This window comes from Pinus tabuliformis, chromosome 6 (genome assembly GCF_031772625.1).
Source record: "Pinus tabuliformis cultivar Carrire ecotype Pingquan chromosome 6, CPIR1, whole genome shotgun sequence".
Taxonomy (NCBI): domain Eukaryota; kingdom Viridiplantae; phylum Streptophyta; class Pinopsida; order Pinales; family Pinaceae; genus Pinus; species Pinus tabuliformis.
Window position 1 is genome coordinate 1,516,409,967 of NC_142292.1, and position 18,701 is coordinate 1,516,428,667.

Genomic DNA, 18,701 nt, shown 5'->3' on the forward strand with positions numbered 1-18,701 from the left:
GGAGCATGTATCCAACTTATCATGGAATAGAATAAAACTTCCTTTTACATAAATTTCCATTCTATAGTTTTAAATGTAAATTTCTTTAATGTAGTGTATGAATTTATGGAATAGTTTTTCACTTTGCTCTTAGGAGAATTGAGTTCACTCCGAATGGATCAAGGAAGCAATTTTATCTCATTATAAATAGTTGTGAATATTGCTTAGATATATATGTTGGGTTATAATCTTGATTTTTAATAGGTTCTTTGAAACATTACGAAGAGACCTCCTATAAGGGAGCTTAGTTTTTTCTTGCCTATAACAACTAAGTCATTTAACTAATCTTAATGCTTTCTATAGGTTTTATTTTTTTTTTTACTATTTTCATTAGGAATACTTCATAATTTGATTGTTGATAGGTCTTGTGAAACATTATGGAAGGACCTCATGTAAGGGAGCTTAGTGTTTTATTGCTTAAAATAACCAAGTTTTCTTAGCTTAGAGTCAATTTCCTACTCCTACATATATTTTGTTGGCATCATCACAAGCTTACGAGTATCCCTAGTTGATAATTTAATGAAAGCAATTTAAGTAATTGAATTGCCTGAAATTTTTGGTGTCATTTTCAGGGATGGTGCTAAGGGATTAGGCATTAGGAATTTAATTCAACACAAATATTTTTCTTTGGTTTGATTCATGGAAAATATAACTCATCTTGAAAGGATGACTTGGTAACATCACGATCTTAGTAACATGGGGAAGTATACATAGGGGTTAGATTTGAATCCCATTTTTAAATGCATTTATAAAGCGTGATAAATAGATGCATAAATTTCAATCAATATTTGCACTATAAGAGTTTCAAACTAATCCATTTGTGGAAAAGAAATCTAGAATTATGTTCAAGCATTTGGAGGAGAACCAAGAGAATTAGGACTACATTGAAAATTGGTTTCAAAAGATGACTAGACCACAACATTCTTCCATTCTTCAATGAATCCTTGAATTTAATCCAAATTCACAATTTAACTCTCATATCCTAATGAATATTGAGGTATATGTTTCAAATTTGGATGTGAGCATACTAGAGATTTTGATTCATAAATTGCTTCATTGGAAAAACTCCTAGACTTGAAAAAAATATACATATTTCTCAAAATAGAGTAGGATAGAAAAGGAAAATAAAAGCAAGTTTGAAGAGAATTTTTTTTTTTTTTTTTAAGTTTTTGATTTTTAGATTTTATTTCATTTATTTTGTTGGAAATTTTGGTGGTGCAGTGAGAGCCACCTCATTCACTAACCATTGGTAGGAAGATTAAATCGAAGGGATATTTGTGAAGAAGGAAAATAAGTGGAGTTTAGAGAGCTAAAGTTTGAGGTTTGAAATCAAATTCTTCTTACATTTCTTTTGAAATTTCATATTTGTTGAGTATGCTCTCTTCTTGCAACTTATCGTGTCCTGGAAGATCCAAAAATAGGAATCCAATAAATGGCTTTGAAAAGTGTTCACAAATGGTTTAAGTTGTTGATGATATAAAAAATGCCTAAATTAATTTTTGTCTTCAATATTTAATTTGATTTGTATGTATATGCTAACAATAATTTCATTCAATTTGATTTCTATCACTTAAATAAAAATATGTAATTTTATAAATAAAAAATAAATAAAAAAATAAAACAAAAACGAAATAAAAAATGAAGAAATTAAAATGAAGATATCTCACAAACTTAGTATTGGGTTCTTGTAATTTTTTGATAGGAAGTGCATAAAAATTTGATGAATGGTACCTATAAATTTCAACCCAATCTGCTTCATAATTTTGGAGAAAATGAGGATCATCACTTTCATCCATTTCAGTTATAACTTGCAATTTGTGCATTGGATTGATCTAATTTTTGGTATGCACAAACATTAGTACCATAGAAACTTTCCTACAAAATTTCATCCCAATCCAACCTATAGTTAGTGAGAAAATCATTTTTGAAGTTTACAAAAAACATTTGTCTAAACACATCATCACCTACAGCCATTTCGATTGTATATCGAAATGTGTGCATTGGATGGTGTTGTTTTTTTTTGTGCATAAACATTAGAACAATAGGAGCATGTCTACAAAATTTGAGCAAAGTCTAACTGATACTTGCTGAGAGAATGACCAATGAATTTTGTTGTAACATGCCTTGTAGCAACCTACAAACACAACAACTATAAAATCTCAGTTTTAGCTACATTGTTTTCCCAATTTTTATAGATTAATTGGTTGTGAGTTCCATTTTTTTTGCAAGAGAATGATTTGAATTGAAAATCAAATATTTTGGTGGCATGAAACTGATTGAAAAGTGCACTGGAGAAGTTATACATTTGATTTTCTCGTAAAAATCTTGAATTTTGTTTTGTTGTGCGTTTGTCAAAATTGTTGCCTCGTTAGTCAAATATGTCGAATGGTTAATATTTTTAACTTTAAGTAACATTTTTATGGCCCTTATTTCACAAATTTGAATTTTGGTTTATTGGTAAGTCTTTGAATTTTTGTAAGAGGGGTCATGAGTTCAAATGCAATACAGGCCAAAATTTATTAATTATTTGACAATTTTGACAACCCTTAACAAGGCAACAATTTTGCTACCACATGGCAACATTTGATTGGTACAGGTGGTAGCATATTATTCATCAAAATTGCACATTCATTGACCAACAGTCTGCCACGTCACCTTGCCAAGTCAGTAATCCACTTCACTCTGCCAACTCAGCATGTCGCATCAATAGTTGACTAGTCAATGCCATGTCATCACCATCTTAGCAGTCCACATCATTGCCACATAATCATCTGCTACGCCATCATGCCACATGAACTCTTTTCCATGTCATCAATCCATGTCAGCATCATACTTCCACATGGCATCCTTGAGAGCTTCCACGTGGCACTCCTTGGTGCTACCACATGGCACTCCCTAGTGCTTCAATGTGGCACCTATGCCTTCATTTTTATCATTTTTCCAAAACTTCAAAGTACAAGGGAAACAATGCGATAATGAAAATGTTAATGCATAACATTAAAAAACCCATATATTTTAAACTATAGTTTGTTTTGGAATCCTCCACCTATTACATACCCAAGGTATAACAAATATTGTTATGTAGACTCACACTTCTTGATATTTCCTTGAATTTGGTGCATCTTTAATGTCTCCAACACCTACGTCAAATGTGAGATGTTCTCCTCCTAGGTAACATTGTATACCACAATATAATCCAAATAGACAATATCAAATGAATCTATAAAAGGACATGGTATATCATCTGTTAACCACTAATACAAACCTTGCCTAGTTTTGAAGGTGGTCTTTCAGGTTTCTTCTTCTATCACTTGAAACTCATGATATCCACATTTTAAGTCCAAATTGGTAATGCATTTTTTGTTGTTGCAACTATTCTAATAAATCATCTATTCCAGCTAGAGGGTACTTGTTCTGTAATATTATTTTGTTCAGTTCTTTGATACCAATGCACAACTACCAAGTCTTAACCTTCCTTAGCATAATGATGATGGGTGACCCATGTGGTGATATACTTAGTTGATAACACCCTATTTCAATAGTTGTTACAACTACTTACTCACCACACTTTCTTCCATAACAATTTTCTTGTATGACCCAGTGTTTGGCAATGGGGAGTCCGACAATAGTTAGATCTCATGCTCCACTTTCCTCTTGGGTGGTAGCCTCTTATGCTCCCAAAACACATTCCTTCATGCTTGTAGAAAATATGTTAGTGGTTGTTTTTGTTTCTTAGTACATCCCTCTAGGGATGCATTTTCTATTACTTTTCAAAATATTTATTATCTCTTAAGAAAAGTAAAAGAAACTTCTTGTTAGAATTGATTAGTTTCTTGCATTGGTTGGCAGTTACTAGCAAAATTGCTTACTTGCCTTTATGAATGTTGGTGGTAAATGATTGTCCATCATTGACGAGTCAATACTAATTGGCTCTCCATATGAATATTACATAAAACATGTATAGGTACATCAAGGATAACTACAACTAATTCTACCCCATCAATAAAATTTACGGCGATATCAAATCTAATTTTGTACTATTTTGTTACCTTTATCTATACATCCTTATTTCCCAATCCCAATGGATATGGGATTAGATGATCACAAAATTCTAATCCCATTTTTTTTACCATCTCTGTTGTAATGATATTTTCCTATAATCCAGAGTAAAATGAAGGATCAAGCTTTATTTTTTTAACCTATATCTTGATATGGAAGAGCTTGATATTTTTGTTCCCTTCCTATTGTTCAAGACTACTCAATTTCACCTCCTTTTGGTTTGATGTACATGTGAACTTCTTATCCATGTCCAAGTGTCTTTCAACCTAGTTGCTCGAATTAGTGGGCATAATGTTCTTCTTCTTATTATATTTCTTTTTGTTCTCCGGTTAAGCTCTAGAAGCAACTTTCAACACTTCTCCTTGGGATGACTATCAATCTTACATTGATGGTAGTGGTTGTTGGGATATTTGCACTAGTATGCTATGTTTTTTACCTTTTTACCTTTTCCCCCTTTCCATACCTTCTTCCCCTCTTTAGAAGCATTTTAGGGCTTCTTCTACTTTGATTTACTTGATTACCCATTCTTCTAGCCTATTTTCTCTAGGTATTGTGCTTGTATACAAGCCTCATTCACCAATATGGGCTTAAACAACATCACTTTCTTCTAGGGATAATTGTGTAGACTCACATATACTTTAGGAGTACATCTAGGTTCCCTGGGGAGATACCCAACATTATCTTCATATATGTAAATTCTGTAGTGTACTCCTATACACTTTACCCCTTATTCGACATGAAGTAGTGCCACCACATCCAGTAGTCCTTTACATACCTAATAGGGTTAATTTATGACTTTATGGTGATTTTAAATTCCTCTCACTGAGTCACTAGAGGATCTCCCTCCAACCTCAAGGTTTCTATCTAGCTTTCCCATTAGGTTAGGGCACGACCCTCTGATTTCAACTGTGCTAATGAAATCTTATATTCTTCCTCTATATGATGATCATTGAAATAAAATTCTAATTGTTGCAACGAGTGATATAGCTTTAGAGTGACAATATTACCATGGTACGACTAGATATCAACCTTTTCTTCCATTTTAAATAGGGACTAAGAATGCTTCACGATAGTCGAACTCGATTGATTTTTCTCAAGTTCTTTTTTCTACTCAATTTATATTTCTTCTAATGAAAATTTTGAGGATGAAAATTTATTTTCAGATTTAGAAACCTTGGTGAATGTTACTTGTCCCTAATATAAAAATCATAAAATTTTTGGTAATATTTTTATAAAAATATTCAAATCTATAATGATTTTTATATAGTTTCTATAAAATATTAGCATTTTTTAATGATTTTATAGTATTGAATTTGGGTGAATAGTTTTTAGAAAAAATGGAAATTAGAAAATCTTTCTTTTTGAAAAAGAATGGATAATTAACCCACCTATGATTTATTAGCCCCTAAACTTTTCCTTGGTTTCTTTACAATCTCTTGATCTCCCCTTCAATCAAACCTTTGCATTAGAACCCTCATCTTCTCCAAATAGCCTAATCTTATTGGTCAGAGCCACCATGAGGAGATTCACATTATGTTCTATCTCTCCAACTTGTGATTTCAGCCAAGAAAACCTCTCCCTTGTAGGATTAGTAGGAATATTCACAAATTCATCAGCCATGGTTGGGGTTTTATGAGTTTTTGCTTAGTCAATCTAGATCGGCTCACAAATTTCTACAATATACCTAAGGAAACCTACTCTGATATCAATATGATCTTTAAATTATTGTGCATATTCCACTAAATAGTTTTTCACAACCTATATGATGAAATTACACTTAAATAACCAAAATATACACTATGAGAATTTATTCTCTTTACAATTTTGGATGTGTAAATTATTTTTTATTATGTAAACATGCAAATTATAATGATGCAACAATAGAGAACAACAAAATAAAAAGTAATAAACCATAATTGAAATAAGATATATCCTTGGAAACCCTTTTGAGATAAAACACAATAGGAATGTAAGGGTACTCTTCTCTCTTTCTTTCAATAGAAAATGGATACAAGTACAAGGAAGTAATGCATGGGGCCCGTGGGATACTAAAACTTGCAAATCGTGTCTTTGTTCTCTCTCCCTAACACTCTCAGCTACTCTACATATTTATGGAACAAATTTCCTTCAAAAATAATGGAACCCTTTTTCCTCCAAGGGGCCCAGTTATAACACATCCTGATAGCCTATTAGTGGTTAGGTTGACTCCTTCAAATTTTAACTACAATTACAAGGCTAACTCTTCAAGGGTCCTCTTCATCATGCTCATTTGGCTATTCTAGTTTCCATGAGTAATGGGGTTTACGTGGCATCCTCTAAAATTATTGTGGACCAAATGAGAAGGTCAAGTTTCAAGTGGCATGACTTTTTCACATTGGCTCCAATTGAGGCGATGCTTGCATTGCTGGAAATGTCTATATGAGTAATAAACAAAAAAATGTGTGGGCTAAGAAAAAAATCAACCTTTTCTTCCATTTTAAATATGGGCCAAGAATACTTCATGAGAGTAAAACTGGGTTGATTTTTTTCTGTTTCATTCTTCGACTCATTTTCTGTTTCTTTTAAGGAAAATTTTGAGGATGAAATTTTATTTTAAAATTTAGAAACCTTGGTGAATGTTGCTTTTCCCTAATATATAAATTGTAAAATTTTTGGTGACATTTTTATAAAAATATTCAAATTTGTAATGATTTTTATATAGTATCTATAAATTATTAGCATTTTTTAAGGTAAAATAATTTTATACTATTAAATTTGGGTGAATATTTTCTAGAAAAAATGGAAATTGGAAAATCTTTCTTTTTGAAAAAGAATGGATAATTAGCCCGCCTGCGATTTATTAGCCCCTAAAGTTTTCCTTGGTTTCTTTCCAATCTCTTGATGCCCCCTTCAATCAAAACTTTGCATTAGAATCCTCATATTTTTCAAATAGCCTAAGTGTATTTTTAAGGGCCACCATGAAGAGATTCACGTTATGGTCTATATCTACAACTTGTTATTTCAACCACGAAAATCTCTCCCTTGTAGGATCAATAGGAATATTCACAAATTCATCAGCCATGGTTGGTGTTTTATGCATTTTGGCTTAGTCAATCTAGATCACCTCACAAATCTCCACAATATACCCAAGGAAACCTTCTCTGTTACCAATATGATCTCTAAACTATAGTGGATATTCCACTAAATAGTTTTTCACAACATATATGATCAAATACTTAAATATCCCAAATATACACTATGAGAATTTATTTATCTTTAGATTTTTGGATATGCGGATTATTGTTTATTATGTATGAATGCAAATTATAATTATGTAAAAATATAATACAAAAGAATAAAAATTAATAAGCCATAATTGAAATAAGGTATATCCTTGGAAACCCTTTTGAGAGAAAATGCAATTGGAAGGTGAGGATGCTCTTCTCACTTTCTTTAAATAGAAAATGGATACCAGTACAAGGAAGCATTGCATGGGGCCCATGGGATACTAAAACACACAAATCGTGTCTTTTTTCTCTCTCCCTCACCCTCTCAACTACTCTACTTATTTATTGAACAAATTTCATTCGAAAATCATGGAACCCTTTTTCCTCTTAGGGGCTCAGTTATAACACATCTTGATAGCCTACTATTGGTTAGGTTGACTCCTTCAAATTTTAACTACAGTTACAAGGCTAACTCTTCAAGGATCCTCTTCATCATGATCATTTGGCTATTATAGTTTCCATGAGTAATGGGGTTGACATGGCATTCTCTAAAATTATTGTGGACCAAATGGGAAGGTCAAGGTTCAAGTGGCATAAATTTTTCAAATTGGCTCCAACTGAGGCGATGCTTGCATTGCTGGAAATGTCTATATGAGTAATAAAGAAGAAAATGGTGTGGCACTAAAGTGACAAAATTTTACCCTTAAAAATCGCTATTTGATGCCTCAAAATGCTCTCGGAAGCTTTAAGACCAAAAATTGCCAAACTGGGCGTTGTTGGTTAAACGTGTCCTGTGACCTCATTCCTCCATTTTTTCACTCTAAAATTATCGAGATGGATGACAAACAATATAATGATCCAATTTAGATCAATTATTTACATTGTTAGTTAGTTTTTGTATGTACGATACATTGAGGAGACACATATTTTTAAAAGTCTAAGAATGAAGGTTAGATTTTAATTTCTATATAGGATTTGTGTAATTAAAGCAAGTTGTTTCTGAGTCACTTGTTGAGGGACCATCCATGTAGATAACCAAACTAGACCTTTCCTAACCTTGGATCTACCAAGCGTTGAGAGGGATAAAATCTCTTTTCACTCTAAAAGGGGTTTGCACATCAAGAGATAATGTCTTTTCACTCTAAAAGGGGTTAACACATCAAGAGATTTGATCCCTCCAAGCACTTGGTAGATCCGGAGCTAAGATGAATAGAGGCTAGTTTAATTATTAATTGTAATTAATTATAATTATAAGTATTAATTTAACTGAATTTTTATGTTATTCGAGAGAGTCAAAATGTTTAGCAAGACAAAATATTACAGGATATTACAACATCTCTTCCATACTAAGTTGGAAAGTATCTCTATGTAAATATCTTATTCCTAGGACACCAAGCTCAACATTATTCAATATGTCTCAAGATATTTTGTATTCTTTAAAAGCCATAATTGAATTGGGATTAAAAAATTCAATATCTCAACTTAAATAAAAAGAAACAAATGTGTAAAATAAAAGGCATACTTCCAAAAAGAAAATGCATCACCAATACCGCACCTTTGTTGAAAATGTTTTTCTATTTCTCTAGTAAATTTTAAAAATAATTAGTTACATCCTAAACATTCTAAAATCAAGTACATTAGTTACTTTTCTTTTATTTCAAACATTATTTTGTTTGCCGATAGTGCATTTAGTTTATTGTTTCTTTTAATTTACATTAATTTTTCCCATAATCGAAATATACAAATGGCTAAGATAAATGAATACTTTTAAATACATCTTTGCATGTATTATTATTTTTTAATTTTCTTTTCTAAATCCACATCCAAAACTTTTTCTTAATGCATTTTTTTAAACGATTTTTAATAGGAAAGGAATAAGTAAAATTCGCAAAAGATTTTTTTTATTTTTTAATACATATCTATTTACATTTGAAAAAAAAATATTATATTTGTATACTTTTAAAAAGGGCATGGTCTAACTTATTTTACTAAAATATTGCAATATAATTTCAAGATTTTAAAATTTTTTGTTATTCAAAATCCATTTTTGAATGTATAAATGGATTAAATACTCCGAAAAAGTGAGAAACTTTAATTTTGCAAATTAAACAATTTAAACTCAAGTTTTTAAAAAAAATTGTCCAATTTTAATTAAAATTAACAAGAAAAATAATCCTGAAAAAAACCATTTCATTTATAAATTAAACCACATCTTTAAAAAAAGTCTATTTTTTTATTATCACAATTAAAAACTAATTTTATTAAATTAATTATAAAAAAAAAACTTATTCAAATAAATATACATGCATTTTTAAACAAATAGCATTCATTGATATACATAATACTTATTAATTTTTTTTTTGAAAAAAATTATTTCATTTATAAACTAAACTACACTTTTAAAAAATAACTAATTTTTTTATTATCACAATTAAAAACTAATTTTATTAAATTAAATATAAAGAAAATATAAATTACAAAATTATATTATATACAGAAAATAGAGATTTCAAAATTATAGAATATACTCAAATAGATATATATGCATTTAAACAAATAACATTCATTAATATGCATAATACTTATTAATTTTGTATTATGAATGGCAGTTGAAGTACAGTTCTTGACAAATAAGATTTCGACCACGTCATCTGTAAAACAATGTATTCTTTAAAGATTTGACCAAACCAAAATTTTCTTGAAGACTATTCTTTTTTATCTGCCGTTGCCCATCCATATATTAACATATTTATAAATTTATTTGACAATGTATTCAAAGCAAAATGTTGCTCATCAATGCACCTCTGAAAAAGTCCAATAAATAAATTATTATTATCTTGCAACGCGTGGTTTTGCCATTTTCCACGCTCTCGTGCGACGCCTACTCCACCCTTCTCGCCAGCAGTAGACTTAGTCCCCTTACATCAACTCGCTTCGTCTTTCTGTCGCTTCATTGCATCCTCCATCTATAAAATCCTTCCTCGTATTCCCTCCTAATATCCATCGAAATTCGCTTTGCCTTTGTCTGTGCATCGACTCCTTCATTCCTTTGTTTATGCATTGCTTCATTCATTCCTTGTCCTCTCTTCCTCCTCCTGCATTAAGCCGAATCACAAATAAATATTACGGTTTCGTACCGCATACTTACCCCCTCCCCTCTCCCTAATCCCTCTCAATTCCACAACATCATAACGTAGAAGATGGAAGGCAACCTAGCATGGAGGTGGTTTTGGATCGCACTATTGTTTTTTGGACTCCAGCATAATGTACTTTCAATCTCAGCTGTCGATAGGCAATCCGATCCTTTTATTTACGGTCTCTGCAACGTAAATAAATACAGCAATGGCAGTGAATACGAGAGCAACGTCAATATGGTATTGCAGTCCCTGGTGAAAGCCGCCGCCCCCAATGGCGGATTGGCAACATATACTTATGGTGGAGTCTACGGCCTTCTGCAATGCAGGCCCGACGTCTCTCAACACGATTGCCAAAGCTGTTCCGCTGCAGCCTCACAACTGGTTTATCAAGACTGCCCAAACGCCATAGGCGCTCGTGTTCAGTTGGAATTCTGCGTCATTCGCTATGAGAATTACAGTTTCGCCTCTGATCTGGATACCAAAGTTTCCTATGCTCTTGAGAATGTTAAGAGCAGCCATGATATTCAAGCTTTCAATTACACCGTCTTGAATCTCATGGAGACTCTGGCAGGCGAAGCTCCCCTAAACGTGAATAGATTCGCCACGGGAGCATGGGTGGTGAATTCTTCTCTCACCGTTTATGGATTAGAAATGTGCTTGACAACTCTTTCAGCACCCGACTGCGGGGTGTGTCTGAGAGAAGCTATTAGAGCTATGGATGAGTGTTGTTCTTCGCAGATCGGAGCTCAATTGTATCTTGGCAGTTGTTCTGTACGCTTCGAGATTTATCCCTTTTAAACCCATCCCTCTCTCTGCCCAGAAGGCGCAGGGATGCTGATTGAAATAAATAGATATGGACCATATTGTACTAGTTTCTACTTTATTCTTCTAATAACGCGTTGTTTAAATATACTAAGTTTTAATTGGTTTTGAAAAATAATAATGCGTTGTTTAAATATACTAAGTTTTAATTGGTTTTGAAAAATAATAATAAGTCAAATCTTAATTTTTATTTTTATCGTTTAAAATTAGTTTTTAATTAAAAAAAAAAAACCATGTACAGTGACAAAACCAAACTGCAAATAACAAGAAATAAATCGCATGAAATGTCAATGTAGCAAAATCTCAACTTCAGCAAATCAACCTACTCAAAAAATCAAAGCATAAGGAATTATAAAACTCCTATTATAATTTTAATTAACAAATAACACTATGGTACTCGTCCACTGAATAAGGCTCTCCTTCATCAATCAGTGTTGCTAAACCTTACTCACAAATTAAGGCTTCATATGATAGAAATTTGCATGCTTTATTAAAAAGATGATGCGACAATATTCTCGTTGTGTCTTTGTTCGTTGATATGACCTTGCTTGTTGATGTGACCTTGTCTCTACTACTTCGCCTAACATACACTCCTAAACTTCTCTGCCCCCTACATTTATACAAGAATCTCCCTCATATTTATACAAGATATTATGTTGGTTGCTTTTTGAAAAATTTAGTTAGAAAACAAGTTAAGTTAGGATTACATTGGATTAATATATTATGAAATAATTTGAGAATAGGCTAAAGTTGTTTTAGTTGATAACTCGTTTTTTTATTTTTCCGTTTAGAACATAATTTTGTTAATAGTTACAACAAAAAAGATGGATGTTTGTTGTACGAATAACGGAAATAATGAAGAAAAACAAAGAAACTCAACAGAATAACCAAGACAAGAAACTGAATTGGATTGGAATTTGTTATTCAACAATGATTCTCCACGCATTACATTTCATGGGCATTTGTTAGTTTATATCATCGACCGTCGTTACATAACTAATATTTCGGTATAAAACTGTCTAGTTACATTGTACCCAAAGTTACTAATTCGTTGTCAAACTAACAAACTCCACCTTGACAACAATTTTCCTAATCTCTTGCCCATGCCCATTCATCATCTTTTCTGCAAGCCAAGAGAAGCTAAACACCACCGCAGCTTCTCTATTGTAACTGGCTTTGTGAACATGTCTGCACAATTCTCTCGCGTATGGACCTTTTGAAGAGCTACTTTTCCGCCATCGATCACATGTCTCAGAAAATGATACCTTACATCAATGTGCTTGGTTCTGCTGTGATAAGCAGGATTTGTAGCCAAGTGAATAGCGCTTTGACTGTCACAAAGTACATTCACTTTCTCTTGCGTCCTTCCAATCTCATCGAGTAGACCCTTTAACCAGATTGCTTCTTTACTGGCATTTGAAGCAGCTATATATTCAGCTTCGGTAGTGGACAACACAATTGTTTCTTGAAGCTTTGACATCCAACTAATTGCTCCACCTGCAAGAGTAAAGACATAACCTGTAGTAGATCTTCTTTTGTCCGAATCACCTGCATAGTCAGCATCTACATCTCCGCAGACTGATCGTTCACTACCATTAAATACGATGCAATGGTCACTTGTGCCTCTTAGATATCGAAGCACCCATTTCACTGTTTACCAATGTTCTTTACCTGGATTTGCCATGAACCTGCTGACAACTCCAACTGCATGTGAAATGTCAGGTCTTGTAGATACCATCGCATACATTAAGTTGCCTAGAGTGTTTGCATATGGTACATGAGACATATACTGCTTTTCTTCATCAACTCTAGGACTCAAAACCGAAGAAAGCTTAAAATGGGAAGCTAGTGGAACATTAACAGGCTTCACATTATTCATAGAGAACTTTTCAAGTACCTTCTCCACATACTTTTGCTGTGATAACCAAATCTTACCATTTTTCCTGCCTCTGTGTATCTCCATGCCCAAGATATGTTTTGCTACTCCAAGATCCTTCATATCAAACGTCCTAGAGAGTTGAGCCTTTAACCTGTTGATCTCTTCCATGCTTTTGCTTGCAATAAGTATATCGTCAACATACAAAGCTAAGATAATGAATATGCAATTGAAACTTTTGAAGTACACACAATGATCATACTCACTTCTTATAAAGTTTTGGCTCACCATGAAGGAATCAAACTTCTTGTACCATTGTCTGGGAGACTGCCTCAGACCATACAATGATTTCCTGAGCTTGCAAACTAATCTTCTGTTGCGACCTCGTACAAAACCTTCTGGTTGTTCCATATATATCTCTTCGTTCAAATCACCATGTAGAAAAGTTGTTTTAACATCTAACTGTTCTAACTCAAGATTAAGCAACATAGTTAGTGCCAACACAGTACATATAGAAACAAGTTTTACAACTGGAGAAAAAATGTCATGAAAGTCTATACCTTCAACCTGAGAATACCCTTTTACTACCAGTCGCGCCTTATACCTTTCGATACTTCCATCAACTTTCCGTTTCAGCTTGAAGACCCATTTACATCCAACAACACTTCTCCCTCCAGGAAGCTCTACAAGATCCCAGGTATTGTTCTTGGCTAAGGAGTCCATTTCGTCTTCCATAGCCATTTTCTATTTCTCGCTATCTGTATCATCTACTGCTTCCTGATAACAAGAGGGTTCCCCATCTTCAGTAATCAAAGCAAAAGATGAAGCAGAATCTTCATACCTTTTGGGAATTTTCCTTTCCCTTGTAGACCTTCTCAGAGTGACTAGTTGCTGAACTGGTTCAGAAACTTGCACTGGTTCAGAAGCTTCAACGACTTCCTTTGTGTCTTCAACACCTTTTTCTCCAGAAGTCTCTCCTTCCTTTCGACTGTTACCGAAAGGTCTAGCCTCCAACTGAACTTGTTGATTCGGCGATACCTGTTCCTGTTCAATTCTTTCAACATTTGATTTTAACATAGAGGATTCATCAAATGTTACATCTCTACTAATGACTATCTTCCGCAATGTAGAATCCCACAACCTATATCCTTTCACTACATAGTCATACCCAACAAAGACATAACATTTCGACTTTGGATCTAATTTTGAACGCTTATTTTTCGGAATAAGAGAATAAGCATCACAGCCAAATATCCTCAAATGTGAATAGTCACAAGACTGACCTGTCCAAACTTCTTCAGGAATCTTACAATCAATTGCTACTGAAGGTGATCTGTTAACTAAATAACAAGCAGTAGATACTGCTTCTGCCCACAACTCCTTTTGCAAGTTAGCATTGCTGATCATGCTTCTGGCTCTTTCCATAAGAGTCTGATTCATACGCTCAACAACACCATTTCGCTGAGGAGTATAAACAACAGTTTTGTGTCTAACAATTCCCTCATCCTTACAGTATTGTTCAAATTCAACTAAAGTGAACTCACCACCATTGTCAGTTCTTGGACATTTAATAGATTTGCTTGTTCTTTTCTCTACCATTACTTTAAATTGTTTAAAGACATTTAATACATCAACTTTCCTTTTTAGCATATAGACCCAAACTTTACGAGAATAATCATCAATAAACGTTAAAAAATACAATGCACCTCCATATGACACAACAGGGATGGTTCCCACAGATCAGAATGAATATAGTCTAAAACATCTTTACTATTATGATTTCCAACTTTAAATATTTGTTTACACTGTTTTTCATACACACAATGTTTACAGAAATCTAACTTCAAGTATTTCAGATCGGGAAGAGATTTACGTTTCATCAATATCTGAAGACCTTTCTCGCTCATATGACCCAATCGTTGATGCCATAGACGAGTACCTGCTTCTTCATTTTCTGATGCAACCGCTGCTTCACTGACCTGAGTACTCCTTTTAACCTGTAAAGATTTCCAACATTTTCTGTCTTCATAACCCCAAGGGCTCCTTTAAAGACTTTCAAGACGCTATCTTGACCTGTAAACTTATAACCATCTGAATCCAACACTCCCAAAGAAATCAAATTTTTCTTCAAATCAGGTATATGTCTAACACTAGTTAATGTTCTAACTGTGTTATGATACATCTTAATCCTGATATCTCCCATCCCAACAGTCTAACATGACACATTGTTACCCATAAACATAGAACTACTGTTTACATTTTCATACGAGGTAAACCAATTTCTATGTGGGCACATGTGATGCGAAGCGCCAGAGTCTAACAACCAGCTATCTAAAACCTGAGAGACATTACATTCAGGTGAAGTTTCATCTATCATACATAATTCTTCAGCAGATAAAACTTCGTCTATCATACCTGAATCGACCTGATTCGCTTCGTTCTTCAGGTTTTCGGATTCCTTTCGTTTCCAACAGTCCTTCTTCAAGTCTCCAACTTTACCACAGTTCCAACATTTTGCCTTACACTTTTTTCCCTTCGATTTCGATCTGGAAGACCCCCTTGGTTTTTCTCCTCTTTCTTTTTAGCATCCTTTAGCGACCATGGCTTCTGATGCAGCTGTTTCAGTGCTGGATTTCCTTCGTACTTCTTCAGACAGGAGAGCTCCCACGACTGATTCAAACTTCAAAGAATCAGCAGAGTTGAAGCTGATTGAAGTTACGAAGTGATCCCACGATTCAGGCATAGAACACAGCAAGGTTATGGCTTTATCTTCTTCTTGTATTTTGACTTCCATATCTGTTAATTGACATATTAGTCTATTAAAAACATTCAAATGTTCTGCAACATTTGAACCTTCTTTCATTCGAATATTGTATAACTTTCTTTTAAGATAAATTCTGTTGGTTAATGATTTTGTCATATAGAGATTTTCAAGTTTTTCCCACAACCCTGATGCCGTAGTCTCTTCAACAATGTTGAATAGAACTTCATCCGCTAGGCATAACCAGATGGTACTGAGAGCTCGAGCATCCAAGTCCTCCCAGTCTGAAGTAGTCATGGTTGTAGGTTTCTTAGTTGCCCCATCCAATGCCTTGTGCAACCCTTATTGCACAAGCAGATCCCTAACCTTCAGTTTCCAAAGAGCAAAATTGCTCTTTCCGATGAATTTCTCCACCTCGAATTTCGCATTCGACATCTTGGCCATTTTGTTCTTCTCCTAGGGTTCAGTCTTTCAGCTATCCTTTTCTTAAAAAAAAACTTTGTTTCCCTTTTTCTTAAAAAAACTGAGCCTGCTTTTTAAACAAACAAATTTTACAAATTTCTTTCTACAATTTTGAGCCTTTGTTTTTCTGCAATATTTTTTTAGAGAAACCCTTCAACAAATTTTACTGAAAAATAAAACTTGTTATTCTTACTGAAACCCTGCTCTTTATCAGTTTTGGACAACTTCCTTTTCAACTGGTTTATGAACCCAACCCAAAATATTCTGGGTAAACAAAAAAAAAATTGCCTTCAACAAATAATTCTTTTTTTTTTTTTTTTTAAATTTACCCGCATCTCACACAGGCTCTGTCACAAGTCCTCTGCAACTTTATGCAGGCCAGCAGGCAGCTAACGCACACACAGGGACAGCACCAACAGTCTGGCTTTTCACGCAGGGACAGCACCAACAGTCTGGCTTTTCACGCAGGGACAGCACGTCTACAGGCTCTTTAAAAAAAAAAATGCCTCACGCTACGCAACAATCTCTTCACGGAGCAGTCTCACACCGATACACGCAACACGATTCGACTCATGCCGGTCAGGTTTTGGACTTACGGCTCCACGCTGATATAGCCACATGCCCAGGTTTTGGACTCACGCACAGCTTGCAGGTCTCAGCCTCACACGATCAGGTCACCTTTCACGCCTTCTTCACACAGCAAATCAGAAAAGAAAACCTCACGCATGTCTCAGCCTCACGCTTAGGTTTTTGGATTCATGCACAGCTTGCAGGTCTCAGCCTCACGCGCCTTACACCAATCGCTGATAAAGACAGACTTTCACTCCTCGCCGGTCTTCACATAGCAAAGAAAAAATCTTGGACTCACACCTTCAATGCACAGCCGCTTTCTTTCACACCCAGGCTCACCACCCTCGGAGCTCTGATACCACTTGTTGTACGAATAACAGAAATAATGAAGAAAAACAAAGAAACTCAATAGAATAACCAAGACAAGAAACTGAATTGGATTGGAATTTGTTATTCAACAATGATTCTCTGCGCATTACATTTCATGGGCATTTGTTAGTTTTATATCATCGACCGTCGTTACATAACTAATATTTCGGTATAAAACTGTCTAGTTACATTTTACCCAAAGTTACTAATTCGTTGTCAAACTAACAAAGTTCACGAAAGCACTGTATTTAGTATTTATTCTATGAAGCTTTTGGAGAAATTGCTTGCATGACACTTAATTGGGGATGTTCATGAAAGAATTGTACTTAAAGCCTATTTTATGAACTTGTTGGAGAGAGTACTCGCATGACACTTAATTGGAGATGTTTTGACAAAAACTCATGTCCTGTATTTCCAATATTCATTTTTGCTTGTTTGAAAATCGCATCCAAAAATGGTCAACCAATCATGCTCACCCAATTAGACCTGGTATGAGGTGTTTGGACTATAGATCATGAGGTGGAGCTTAATGGGGTCGACCAAGGAATGAATTAGGTAACAAAACTACATATTATCATTCTTAGAAACAAAATTTATGTTCTAGAATTCTTCTTGGAGCTATGTAGATATGCTAACCAAGGATGTTGGTTATTGTTACCACATGTGAACCACTTGAACAACACTAGGAAAACCATCATTAGCAAAGCCAACAATAATCCATTCTAATTCATCCAAAAAAAGGAAAATAGTGATAATTAACTACTTTAATATCCTTAAGGTTAATTTGGCACAAAGAAACACATCAAGATGGGTGATAGATGGGCAAAGAAGTGATAAATGAATGGAAATGGTTGTTTGGGATGGTGAAAATTGAGACAATTTGGCGGCCCAACATGAGGAACCTTGGTCCTTCTTTGGGATCAAAATATTATGTCTCTTCACACTGGAAAAAAAAAAAAAAACAACATATGAATTTGTTTTGCCATAGTTAGATTAATTAACACACTTAATAAATACAATTAGAATTCACATAAAAACTCACCACATACAGAAAAGTAAATGGTAAGGGGTTGTCCTCCCTCATGATCCAAGCCTCTAAACAATGCATCCCTATAATAATTACAACGATTAATTAATTGAAAAAAAATGTGTTAAAAATCAATTTAACTCATGTGCACAACAAGATTGAATGAAATAATTAGTTTCACCAAAGATACGTGAGGCAATGGATAAGATTTCCCTTGGTGTCTCATAATTGGAGCACTTGATAAGAGAACCTAATTTGAGGAAATGATGGACCCTAAGGAAGACCTAGTTATAACATCATTGATGTAACTATATGGATGCTTTACTAGTACTTAATATGCAAATTATAAAATGTTTGGTAATGTTTTTTAAAT

General features: G+C 33.9%; 1 protein-coding gene across 1 annotated transcript in view; it reads left to right on the plus strand.

Annotated features, from left to right (window-relative positions):
- The window catches only part of LOC149264442 (uncharacterized), a 53,741-nt gene extending 36,885 nt beyond the window's left edge, over positions 1-16,856 (plus strand). The window contains exons 3-4 of the mRNA XM_089398984.1: positions 10,587-11,212; positions 16,707-16,856. Coding sequence (XP_089255110.1) covers positions 10,587-11,212; positions 16,707-16,856 — 776 coding nt within the window. The remainder of the gene's footprint in view (positions 1-10,586; positions 11,213-16,706) is intronic.
- Positions 16,857-18,701: the final 1,845 nt, after the last annotated feature.